Source organism: Trichechus manatus, unplaced genomic scaffold (assembly GCF_000243295.1).
Source record: "Trichechus manatus latirostris isolate Lorelei unplaced genomic scaffold, TriManLat1.0 scaffold00054, whole genome shotgun sequence".
In the NCBI taxonomy this organism is placed as follows: Eukaryota; Metazoa; Chordata; class Mammalia; order Sirenia; family Trichechidae; genus Trichechus; species Trichechus manatus.
In genome coordinates this window covers 12,024,142-12,036,547 of record NW_004443990.1, presented here as the reverse complement: position 1 = coordinate 12,036,547, position 12,406 = coordinate 12,024,142, and the positions used below count along the sequence as shown (strand labels likewise).

The 12,406-nt window shown below is 37.3% G+C and overlaps 1 protein-coding gene across 10 annotated transcripts in view; it reads right to left on the bottom strand.

Annotated features, from left to right (window-relative positions):
- SPAG9 (sperm associated antigen 9) overlaps window positions 1-12,406 on the bottom strand; it is a 142,316-nt gene that overhangs the window by 15,277 nt on the left and 114,633 nt on the right. For 5 of the 10 annotated variants that reach the window (XM_004377919.2, XM_023732754.1, XM_023732755.1 and 2 more), the window contains 9 exons: window positions 11,413-11,631; window positions 10,919-11,114; window positions 9,469-9,594; window positions 7,894-7,974; window positions 7,107-7,174; window positions 5,035-5,183; window positions 3,799-3,970; window positions 1,936-2,049; window positions 666-704 (listed from right to left, as the gene is read on the bottom strand). In XM_004377919.2, the coding sequence (XP_004377976.1) occupies window positions 666-704; window positions 1,936-2,049; window positions 3,799-3,970; window positions 5,035-5,183; window positions 7,107-7,174; window positions 7,894-7,974; window positions 9,469-9,594; window positions 10,919-11,114; window positions 11,413-11,631 (1,164 nt within the window). Of the gene's footprint in view, window positions 1-111; window positions 2,050-3,798; window positions 3,971-5,034; window positions 5,184-7,106; window positions 7,175-7,893; window positions 7,975-9,468; window positions 9,595-10,918; window positions 11,115-11,412; window positions 11,632-12,406 lie in introns of those variants that run through there. The other 5 variants (XM_004377921.2, XM_012555961.2, XR_002824365.1 and 2 more) reach the window with 4 other exon arrangements.

Below are 12,406 nucleotides of genomic sequence, written 5' to 3'. Positions count from 1 at the left end.
GTGGTTAAGCACTTGGCTGCTAACCTAAAGGTCAGCGGTTTGAACCTACCAGCTGCTCCTCGAGAGAAAGATGTGGCAGTCTGCTCCCATAAAGATTACAGCCTTTGAAACCCTATGGGGCAGTTCTACTCTGTCTTACAGGGTCGCTAGGAGTCGGAATCGACTCAATGGCAACGTGTTATGGTAAGAATATTTCTCTTGAGAGGCGTGGAAAAAAGCTGTGCTTAAAAGAATCCAGTCACTATAATAAAGTAGCTTTTATTTACACCAGACTGACGGTTTGCTGGATTGTGTTAGAACGACCAGACTCACAAAACATCCCCATTCCATGGGCCAGTAAGTGAATGAAAGAAACATGATCTGTAGCAAGAGTAAACAATGTAGATTAATGACAGTTTTAAGAAATGTTGCATGTTTTTATTGGAAGGAAAAGTCTGAAAGAAAGTTCAGCTGCAACAAAAGATGATAAATAGACTAAGCTGCTGAGCAGTTTGGTGGCCATGTTACAAACATTAAAAAAAAACAAAACAAAAAACCTGCTGCAATGCAGTGACTGCAGTGGATGACATTTAGGAACATTCAAGAAAGTATTCTAGAAGTGGGAACAGCCTCACAGTGGCTACAAGAAGCCGGGAAGAAGAGTTTGGTTCAGGATGTGCACTTACCCCTCAGCCCCAGTAAACGTCCCTGGTGGAGGATTACGGCTAAAGTGAGAAAGGAGGAAAGGGGACATGGAGAGGTGCATGACAGGGAGGAGAATTACTGCGAGCCACCACTCTCAGCGTCTTCTATCTGGTAACTTGGTGTTCAAAGCTCCTAACTAAATTAACAAAATCCAACTTGGTATAATACCAAGTATGACACAAAGTTCTGACCAAAGCCTCTATAGAACATCTCTGCTTAAAAAAGATAATTTGATTACTGTGACTTTGGTTTTCTTAATTATAAAACAATTTTAGTGAATCTGAATCAAAACACCAAGAACTTAATGTGGGGCATTTCTTAAATGCTAATAATTCCCCTTTTTTTCCCTTTAAAAAATCCTATTCAAATAACTATGCTAAAATGGAACTCTCTCTTATAAAAAATTGAAACAATCTCTTGGGGTCCTGGAATCTCTTAGGATACAAGAAGTGGTCTAAATGTGTAGCTTTATAAGTAATTGCAGAAAAGATAGTTGGTATTAAGAACTTGGGTTCTTTAAAGGCTCCCTCCCGTTCCCCTGAAAAAAGGTAGGGAGATCATGAGGTGTGTGTTTACTAACTTATTTTATGAACTTAAGGCTCTTGTTTTCAAACCATTTCCTGTCCATGAATTTTGCAACACGAAAACACTTATTTAATGGATGATCAATGTAATGGAACACAGTATGAGAAACATACAATGTATATTTTGTTCCCAACAATAATAAATTACATTCTTTTCAAAGATATCATAGGTGGTTTGTCTCCAGCATGAAGAATGGTTTGCTGACCTCCTGAGAAACTTCTCCCACAATTTTTTTTCTAACCTCATATAAGCCGAATAGAATATCATAAACTGTCTGCCAGGGAGATATGAAAAAGTAGGATGAATGTTAGGTAGTATCTAACATTTCAGAAATAAAGCTGAAAGAAAAATTGACTTTGACCTTTATTTTAATGAGATACTACCATGATTCTTGAATGGAGAAAAAGGAATTCCCTCACAATGAAAACCTTTTAATGATGAATATTGGTTCTAACATACGGAAGATGCTACTCTCCTAGAGTTTATAAGTTTCCCAGGAGAGTGAGAGTGAGGGAACGATAGTTAGAGCTTTGCCATCAGCTTGGGTTTCTGAGTTACCGCCAATCTGCCAGTACCTAAACAACTCCCCCGCCCTGAATTCTGGCCATGGCTATTCCCTACAACTCTCCTATTTGCACTGTGATGGTTATCTAAAAATATACTTACTTTCTGTCAATGGGATGGAGATAATGACACCATTTCCTGTCCCTACCCACAAACGATTACAAGACACCATAAGAGCTGTGATCCTCACAAAAGAGAAGCCCAGTTTTCCAGTACCTAAACAGGAAGGGGGCGGGGGGGGAAAGAACATTTTATTGAGCAATCAGAGCAGATGATGTTTTAGATTCCAAGTCCCTCAAGGTAGCTGAATTAATACAACAGAAAGGAAATGTGACCAGAGCTAGCTGGCTGCTTTCTGAAGGTGCACATCAAAGCAAACTCTTATTTTGTTTTATTATTTATTACCTATCTGATAATTTAGGGTTAATAGAAAAAGACAATTCTAGAAGTGGCCGACATTATATTAATCAGGAGCATGGTACTGCTGATCAGGAAATACGACACAGGATTTAATTAGGGAGTTGCAAAACCAAACCAAATCAAACAAAAACACAAAACCAAAAAACCCTCACACAAAAAAAGAGTTTATTAGATTAGGAAATCAAATGTCCTTTGGTTTTATAAGCTGAAAGAGTTCTGATTTGCCTTACATTTCTTTGCATAGATAAAAATAATCTTTACTAACAAAACCTATGTTCTTTCCTTGTTTATATACTTAGGTTCTAAAGCAGTTTTAGAAATTTTAGGATACTAAGACAATGGATATAGTTTTGGCTTTAAAGGGAATTTTTACAACTGATCTAATTTTCTGGAATTTGAGAAGCAAAATAATTAAACAGATAATATATTTAAGATGAACACAATCAGTCACTTACAAGTTCTATTTACAAGAACTGGGGGCATGATCACAGAATCACAGTGTGAGAAGGGGTCTTAACTTACTCAGTCTAATCGAGAGATCTTTACCTATGGTCAGTGTGCCCCTGAAGTTAGTTTGTGTTTATGTTATATACATGCCTGCTTCTAGGGAGAGGATCCATAGCTATCATCAGGTTCTCTGAGGGCAGGGACCCTAAAAAGGTTAGAAACCAGTGACCCAGTTCAATCTCTCTTCATTAAAGAGACATTCCTAGTAGTCTATGGTACTGGATTAGGTGATGAAGACACAGCAGGGAACAAGACAGAGATAGTCCCTGCCCTTCATGGGCCTTAAGGTCTGCGACAGAGAGTCATTAAATAAGAATCACATAATACCCATGCAATCACAATAATGTTAAGTCTATAAAGAAAAAGTATGCAAGGACCCAACTCCAACTTGGAGATCAGGGAAGGTCTCTCCTGCATGTGACATGTAGGCTGGGGCCTGAAAGCTAACTAGAAAGGGACCAAGAAGAACTTTCCAGACACAGAGTACAGCACATGTGAAGGCCCTGGGATGAAAGGAGCCTGCTGAACTGTGCGTCAGTATAAGTAGAAGACAGTGAGCAAGGAGACAGTGGGCGATAGCATGTAAAGTCTTCTGGTCAAGTGACAAAACGTGAGCCTCACCTAAGGGCAAGAGCAGAAGAGTGTCAAGGTGATATCTACACGTGGCTTACTATGCAGAGAACAGACTGGAGTAGAAACATGGAGACCAGTTAGGAGACTCTTGTGGTTATCCAGGAGTTAAAGGATGGTGGCCTGGCCTAGGGTGATAGCAGCAGACATAAAAAAGTAATTGACTTAAGATATTTTTGGAAGTAGACTTGTCAGTTCCTGGTGATGGATTAGATGTGGGGAATAAGAGAGGGGTCAACAATGATCCCAGGTTTCTGTCAAGAACCACAGATTAGATGGTGCATCTGCCTGAACACTCTCCGTGACAAGAGATCACTCTCATTCACTGGTTCTACCCAGATTTTACAGACCATTTAAAAATAAAACATTCCCTTTGACTGGCAAAGATAAAGTACTTTGGAAGCTTACCTAACATTTTGCTTACATAAGGCTCAATGTCCACATCCTGTAGGTGCTGGTAAGTGTGTGCATGATAGAGACGGAGTGTGGAATCCAAACGAATAGAGACCCATACGCCATCACCCACCCATGCAAGCTGCCGCACTTGGCTCTCCTTCCTGGGGTGTGCATCAAATGATTTCTAGGAAAGATTATTCAATCACAAAGTTACTTTCGTTACATAAGAGCTTGTGTTTAAAAACTGTGCTAATTTGCACAATAATTTAGCACACCATGTATTAATATACATTGAAAGGAAGTATATTAAAAGAAGTGCTTAAATACTGTTTACTAAACGTGATTATTCTTACATACACAAATTGCTTTCATCCTAGAATTCAAAATAAGATGAAGAACAAAGAACCAAAGGCTGCCGGACTTCAGCAGTATACTGGATATCAACTTATGAAAGCAATACTGACCCACCCATACTATGCAACACTATTCAACAGTTAGAGTTTCATTTCAGAATTGTGTATGGTTGCAGAGCAATACACGAAGCAAGATCCTATTTCTAATTAAACAAAAAGAATCTACACTGCACATTCTCTCTCTCTCTGTGCATGTATGTATGTAAAGCAAGAAAAGACCTGAAAAATACAGGGCAAATGGTTAACTTTGGAAAGAAATGGGATTTGCGGCAGCGGGCAAAGGTAAACTTTCACCTTAAAATTTCATGCTATGAGTCTGTTGTTTCGTTTTTAAAAGAACACCTAGAATGAATTCATGTACTGTGGCAAAAATTTTTTTAAGAAAGCAGTGCTGAGAGGTCTTTCTTTTTACAACAAATTCCCGCTGCAATGTTATTTTCAGTCTGTGATACATATATGGATTTGCCTGGATATACATGGGGTGAGGGGAGACTTGGGAATCCTCCTCCCAACCAATTAATATATAAACTTATCAAGAACCACGTATTCAAGTAACACACATATACATCAATGTACACAGACACACATTTAAATATTCACATGGTGCGTCCCCTCCTTCCTATTTTAAAAATAACCATTTCCCCACCCTCATGGTCAAAAATGGTAAGGGAGGTGAAGTAATACAGAAGCTAAGATGTGATCCAAATATATCGTTTTAGTGCCCTAAAACACACAGATTCAGAAAACAATTTCTAAAGAAGCTGAAAATAATTTCAGCCTTACAGTGTTCAGGTAATACAAATGCAACAAGCACAGAAAGCATGCATTAACTTGCCTCTATTTTCATGGCCTTCGGTTGGACCACGTAGATTTTGTTCCGATAGCCACACCAGACTTTGTCATGTACTACAGTCATGCAGCGGATGGAATGGTGAGGCCGTCCAAGGTCTAACAGGTGATAGTTTGACAAATCCCACTGTCCATCTTTAAAACAAGAAATAGGTTAGTAATTAGTACATACGATCTTTTACTCAAGTGTGACACAAGAAACATTCTATTTGAGTGTATTTATTGTCAAAGCACAGAAAAACCATGTATTCAGTGTGTCTTTTATTTGTAGAGACTGCATTCTTATTCCATAAACTGCAAAGGTCATAGCTCATCTGATCCAAACCTCAAAGGTTATCTGATCCAACCCACCACCTAGTACTTAAGATTCCCCCCTTTAAAACACTCTCTTGACAGTGTGATATGATAAGTCAGTTATAAGTTATCTGTTTATAATAGTACTTTCAGAATTAGATTGGACTTAATGTTACTTTTGGGATAATATCTCTTTCATTCACTTGCATTCTGGTGTAATTTCTTGGGTAGAAGTCGAGGGCAACTCATTGCTAACACTTTAGGAATTGTGCGTACTATATTTTTAGTGATGAAAGAAAAATGAAAATCAACCATCAGAAGCTTGCTTTGCTTTGTTAGTTTTGCTTGAACAATTTCAGTGAAAGCAGAGGCTCCATTTTCAGACAACCGTTAATTGTCTAAAAAATATTCTCCATACCTAGGTAAAGTCTGCTTCCCTGTCTGTAATCACTGATCGGTCTGTACAAAGAATAAATCCAATACCACTTCTTTGCTACAGCCCAGTATCTTCTTTTTAAAACCACGCACCCTTGGCATGGGTTTTGGGCATAACACAGTGTATAGATGTCTTATTCTCAGCCACTTCGTCAGTGTCCTTTAACATGTTGTCTATCTAGCAGAACAGAGTAGGGCTTTCTCTGTATACTTTACTTCTGTGAGGCTTAAGACATTCACTAACTCATATTGAGATGGCAGTCAATCTTTAAGTAATTCTCACTCTTTAGACATGTCTCCCCATCTTGCTCTTCTAAACCCAAATGCTTATCCTTATTAAATGCATTTTGTCTTATTCTGTCAATATCATTTATAATTGCATTTTCTCTAGGCTCTTCCACTTGCTGAGTGACCATGAACAAGTAACTAAAAAGCTCTGTGCCTAAGTTTTCTCTTTTATAAAATGAGGATGACAACAGAATCTACCTCATAAGTTGTTGTGAGGATTATACACAGATAAAGTCTGTGAAGGCCGTGCACATGGTAAAACAGAGCCCTGTTACGCCTTGACGATATGGAGCTATTAACCAGCAAGTTCTAGGTACCAATCAGTTACAAACGCACCAAAGTATCATCTACCCCATCTTTCTCCAAGCCCAGAAGAATACGAGATTCTGTGAAAAACCTTGCTAAAATCCAAACTCAGTGTGTCCATGTTTTTAAAACATTTCCCTGATCTACTACTCTAGTATATAAGAAACGAAGTATTGTTTTTGGTTGACACATGTACCAAAGGGTTATGAAGTTATATTCTAAACTCTCTTAATTTAATTCAGTCAAGGCAGGTTTTCTGACACAAGCACCCCTTCATCTGTAGATGGTGGTAACAGTGGTTTTAAAGGGGAAGACCATGAATAAGGTGACATGCAAATGATTAAACCTTACCCAATTAAAAATTCTTTAAAATTTTTTTCCAAATGGAAGTCGATTCACAGATTATTTTTAAAACATAAGAGAAAAAAATTCTCACCAAATTTCTCCTGATTAAGTATATGAATGAAAAAGAAAGGCCTTCACATCACATTATGTAAGAATACCATGAAGTGCAAAGCTCCTTACTTATTATGGTAAATATATTTCCACTGAGCTAGACATACCTCCAGGTAGACATTCATGTATTTATTAATGTCATACATTGTGAATATTCGTTTAAACTTTATTCTTTCTCCTAATAAGTATTATTTCTTTAAAACGTAAGAAATCAATCTGCTTAAAAATGTTTTTTTAAAGCAACAAATTAGTGCACTTTATATATTCATGACCACTCACCAACTCCTCTGTGAAAAATCGCAAGGGTACCATCAGCTAGTGCCACTAACACAATTCCTTTCACATGTCTGCAAACAGGGAAAAGGGATTTCAAAACTCTCAATTCAGGAATACAGAAAGAATCATATGCTACTGAACTAATCCAAAGCCTCTCAAAAGTGCCAGTCCATGATGAGTTGAGGAACTTAAGGCAGAACATAAAAAAACACACTGCCTCCTTCATCAAGAAAGTCATACTATGAAAAAAATGTCAGCTAAACTAAATAGACAGTATGCGTGATGACTCAGTGGTTTTACTTTCTGGCCCAAGCTCTTCCTTTCATCGCAGACTACTGACATAAAGTCCACAGACCAGAGACACATATCTTGAGTGGAACTATATAGTCAACTTTGTGGAGTTAGAGACAAGCTGACTTTTGACAGTCAACAAATAGAATAGGATTAGTAAATCAATGCTCCAAGTTCACAAAGCATGTTCATAAAATATAAAGAATATCCTAAAACAAATTATACATTAACAGATATTTGTTCTCTCCCTGAAAACTAAAGAACTCATAGTATGATGAGGAATTAATCTGGCAATTTTCTCTCCTACTTAAAGTTTTCTATTTTACTTTCTATTTATAGAGTTTCATTCTCATTCAATGTTCTCTAGTTCCATAAAAAGGCTTAAAAACACCTTGATAGTGATTTAGTTATGAAGTACATATTAGTTTCAATAGTCTTAAAAACTAGTTTACACCAAACACATATTCTTAAAAAGAATAATTTCTAAAATAAAACTTACACAATACTGAGAATCGAATCTTTAAGTTTAATGGAATGCAGACATTTCCTCCACTGGGCTAAAGATGAATGGACATACAAACTGCAAGAAATAAGTCAGGATTGGTAAGGCATAGAGAACATCCAAGTTGTTGCCTATATTTAATAATGATCACAGAGTTCACTCAGGAGGAAAGAAGACTAATATACAAACTTTAGGAAAAGGTGCTGCTGCTTTTGTACAATGGTCAGAAAACAAAAATGAAGTAAGGGTAGGCCTGAGGCACAGAAACAAGCTGCTTAAGCAAACCAAAACACGTGTAGATGAAAAGCCAGAACTAGTGTAATGAATGGCCAGTCAGTTTCAGTTACCCCACATTCCAGAGCCTTTGGCTGAGACCCCCTTTTGGAATTACCTTAATTCTCTACTATGCTGAAGTCTAACTTTTTGACGACAGGATGGTTTAGATTGGGGAGTGGCAAACTATAGCCTGCAGGCCAAATCTAGCCCACTGCCTGCTTTTGTATAGCCTTCAAGCTAAGGATAATGTTTTACATTTTTAAATGGCTGAGCGTAGAAATCAAAAGAAGAGTACTTCGTGGCATGTAAAATTTATATGAAATTCAAATTTCACTGTCCATAAAGCGTTACTGGAACATAGCCATGTTAACTCATTGTCAATGGCTGCTCTTGCACAACAGTGACAGACTTGAGTAGTTGTGATGGAATTGTATGGCTGGCAAAGCCTAACATGTTTATTGTCTGGCCCTTCACAGAAGAAGGTTGCCAACCCCTCATTTTATAGACCCTATGGAAAAGATGTATTAGCGATCTTGCTTAACTTGGGAAGGCACAGTTTTGTAGGACTCCCAACAGTACTCGAAAGTGAACAGACTATGTAATGTTAGTTATCGTCTCCTGAACTTTAGAGAAGCCCTGGTGGCACAGTTGTTACACTGTTCTGCAGCTAACTGAAAGGTTGGCAAGTTCAAACCCACCAGCCACTCCACAGGAGAAAGATGTGGCAGTCGGCTTCCATGAAGATTATAGCCTTGGAAACCCTAGGGGGCAGTTCTACTCAGTCCTACAGCGTCAGTATAAGTCAGAATCAACTCAATGGCAACAGGTTTGGTTTTTGATTTTGTTTTGGCTTTCCTAACAACGCTATCAAAAGTTACGTCTGGGATTGGGCCTTCTTGCAGCCAAATACATTAGTTTAACTCCTGGTATTTCCTGCCCATACTCTAGCCTATATAAATCTTTGCATCAACAATTCTATTTCTCTGTGCTATTCAGGATCTTCTATCTTTGGATCATCCAGATTTTAAAGTTTTATTTACCTCCTCTTACAAGAATATTATATAAAGGGAACATTCTGTGACAAAGAAACATATGCTTTACCATTCAAAAGAAATGCAAGTCCAATTTATGAGGCAGTTGTACATAATCTCAAAATTTGTGTGTATATAAAATTTCTTTGCACTAATATGTATTTTTTGTTTGTATTTGTATGTACCACATTTTACTTATCTTCTGATTTCAAAAGCAAATGTGAAATTCTGAAGATACTCTAATAATAAAACTGTTGGCACTTACCAGCCATTCTGAGCCCCAAGCCACATGGTTGGTAAAAGGCTGCTCATTTTCTGGGCTTCTTCTCTCACCAGGTCTTGTTCATTTGGCAATACTGATATTTGATCTTTATATGCATCTGAGTCACTACTAGGAAAAGTGAGGCAAAAGGAAAAATATGAGCATGCTCAGCCACAGTTTTTAGGGAGTAAACATTTCTACACTTTAGTAGAGTTAAAAAATAATCAAATGCTAAAATTAATTCCAGAAAAGCCAAAGTTAAATGCTCACCTTAAATTCTACCAGAAACAATACAGCAAAACCTGCAAAAGCCAGAACCTGTGTAAGGTGGAAACCTATCAGAGAAGGAAAACTAAAATATTTTCCACTAAAACAAGCACCAGAAAAGTGGTAAGACTGCACCGTCAAAGGTGGAAGACAAGGCAGTCCCGTAGAGTTCCGGCTCTCACAGGTTTTACTGTATTAACATACCAGGAGGCCCAAGGTACGGTTAAGGGAGTAAGACATAGTACTGAAATACAGGAGTTAATACCCAAACTCAATTATGGCTCTCCCTAAGAGCTGTTTGAATTTTACTATAGTTTTTTTGGGAGAAGCAAGAGGAGGGAGGAATGGTTTACCTTAAAATGACAAACATAAAGGAGGGTGATATATAAAGAATATTGTAAAATAAGTTTATTAATAAATTGAAACTTGCTTATGTTTTACCCCAAAACCTTCATTCTTTAGGATTATCAGGACATATTTGATGAAAAGATATAACTGGGATCTAAATTCAAAACAGACAAACCAACTTATTAACTCTAGGAAGACTGCTTTATTCTTAAATTACCAATTAAATGTTAAACTTTTGACTGATGTATAAACTAAGAGGAAGAAGATTAAACTGGAAAAAGGACCTAGTTTAGTGAGGCCTCATCAGCTTTCTATAAGGCTTACAGAAGGCAGGAAAGAAAATAATTCCCTAAATGGGCCTCGATTAACCTAGCCATTAAAGAAAGAGCTAAAATAAACTATTTTCAAATAAAATGTTTGCACGAAAACAAAATATAAAAGGTCAGTCAAGCCCATATGGGGAACTTAAATGATGGCCAATTTTATTGTTAACTAGTGTGGGAATGAGAGTAGAGGTGGGGATTAAAATGCCTAAGAGTTATTCATAGAATAGAAGATGACAAGTACAATAATTCCAAAAAAATTTTACCAGAGGATAAAATGACCAGGAAGATTTTGATTAATGCACTTTTTAAGTTGGAAGGGATAAAGAAGAAATAGGAAAAAAAAGGTCAGGAGAGAATGAAGGGGAGGAAATAAAGACATAGTGGGAAGAGGCAATAACATCAAGTCTTCCATAACAAAGTCAATTAGTGGAGATTTTTTTCACTGCTTGGGATTATTTTGGTTCCTTTTATGTGTGCACTATCTGGTTTCCTAAATTGACCCATTTGTATACCTTAACTGATACACTGGGGAGAGGTCTTCTGGGATTTGAACTCCCAAAGGATCTGTAAAGACATGCTCTGTGTATACTCCAGTTTGGGAGATGTCCACTGTGTCTTCAGCTGACCCTGCATTGCCCTCTGTGGCTTCAGTTGCTTCTTCTGCTGTTGGAACATTTTCATCAACCTCGCTATTTTCTGCTTCCGTTTCTACAAAACAAATAAAACATGCTAACTATTCTAAGCTTCAGCTTTTCCCCTCCAATAGTTGCCCCACATAAACCCCTGCTATAGAATTCCACTCCAACTACCCTCTCTCTCCATCTACCCTCTCCCTCCACACTGTATCATGAAATTGAGAATTCTTGATTTTATTTAACAGTCATTACAGCATCTTCTTTCAAATTCTTTCATCCTTATTAACTTAAGATCTAAAATAAGCCAATAATGAGGCATCTGGGGAAGCCTCAGACTCTATACAGAAGGCATGGAAGAATAACAGATATACCTGGTGGTTTTTCTGTCACTGGAGAAGCACCGTTGGTACTAGGTGAAGTGGCAGCTCCTGTCACACCTTCTGTGGTACAACCAACCACTGTGATCCCTCCCAATAGGCTGTCTGTTTCTGCTGAGCTATTGCTTGTCACGCTTCCACATAAAGATGCTTTGTCTACCTGACTAGACTCTGAAATTTCTTCACCTGCAGGATAGTCTGTTTCTCTTGCTCCTGAAAAGACAAAAAGCCGCCTTCTAATCTACAAATAAACTCCTATAAACAGCATTTCTTCATAAAAGCAACTATTTGAGTTTGAAATGAGTGTGCACGTGAGACAAACAGCTACTGAACAGACTGCCAAGGTGGTAGTATTAAGTTTTATTTACACTAATCCTCAGAGAATGGGAAAGTGGCTTTAAAAATTAAGATAATACTACTATTAATGCAAATGCAAGTAAACAACATGGCAATGTCAGAAATGGCACTTCTGCTTTTAGTATGAGCTCCTTAGTAGCCATATAATGAGGTTAAAAACAATGAAATTTAATTATATTTGACAAGAAGTCATAAAAAAAATTTAAAAATTATTGAAGATTACTGTTCGAAACATGTAATATAGTTTTATTCACTAGAGTTAAAAATGAATCACCATAGGTATACACAGTGCCTTAAGACATTAATAAGACATTTTAAAATGAAGCACTTACAATGTGAAGATAAACCTCTTTAATTTTTACATCATACAATATTTAATCCAGAATTTTAGAAGGCCTATGAGAGGTCTTCCATTACTAACCAATCTACATAGCCCCTTGCCCTCTGCCTCTCAGTCATCTTATCATATATTTTATTTTCTTTACACTATTTTTCACTCTCTGAAAATATCTTCTTTAGTCATTTGTTTCTAGTTTATTTTTGGTCTTCTCCAGCTAGAACATAAACTCCATGAAAGCAAGGTGCATAACTGTATCTCCAGCAACCAAGCCGTTTCCTGCTAGGAAGGAGT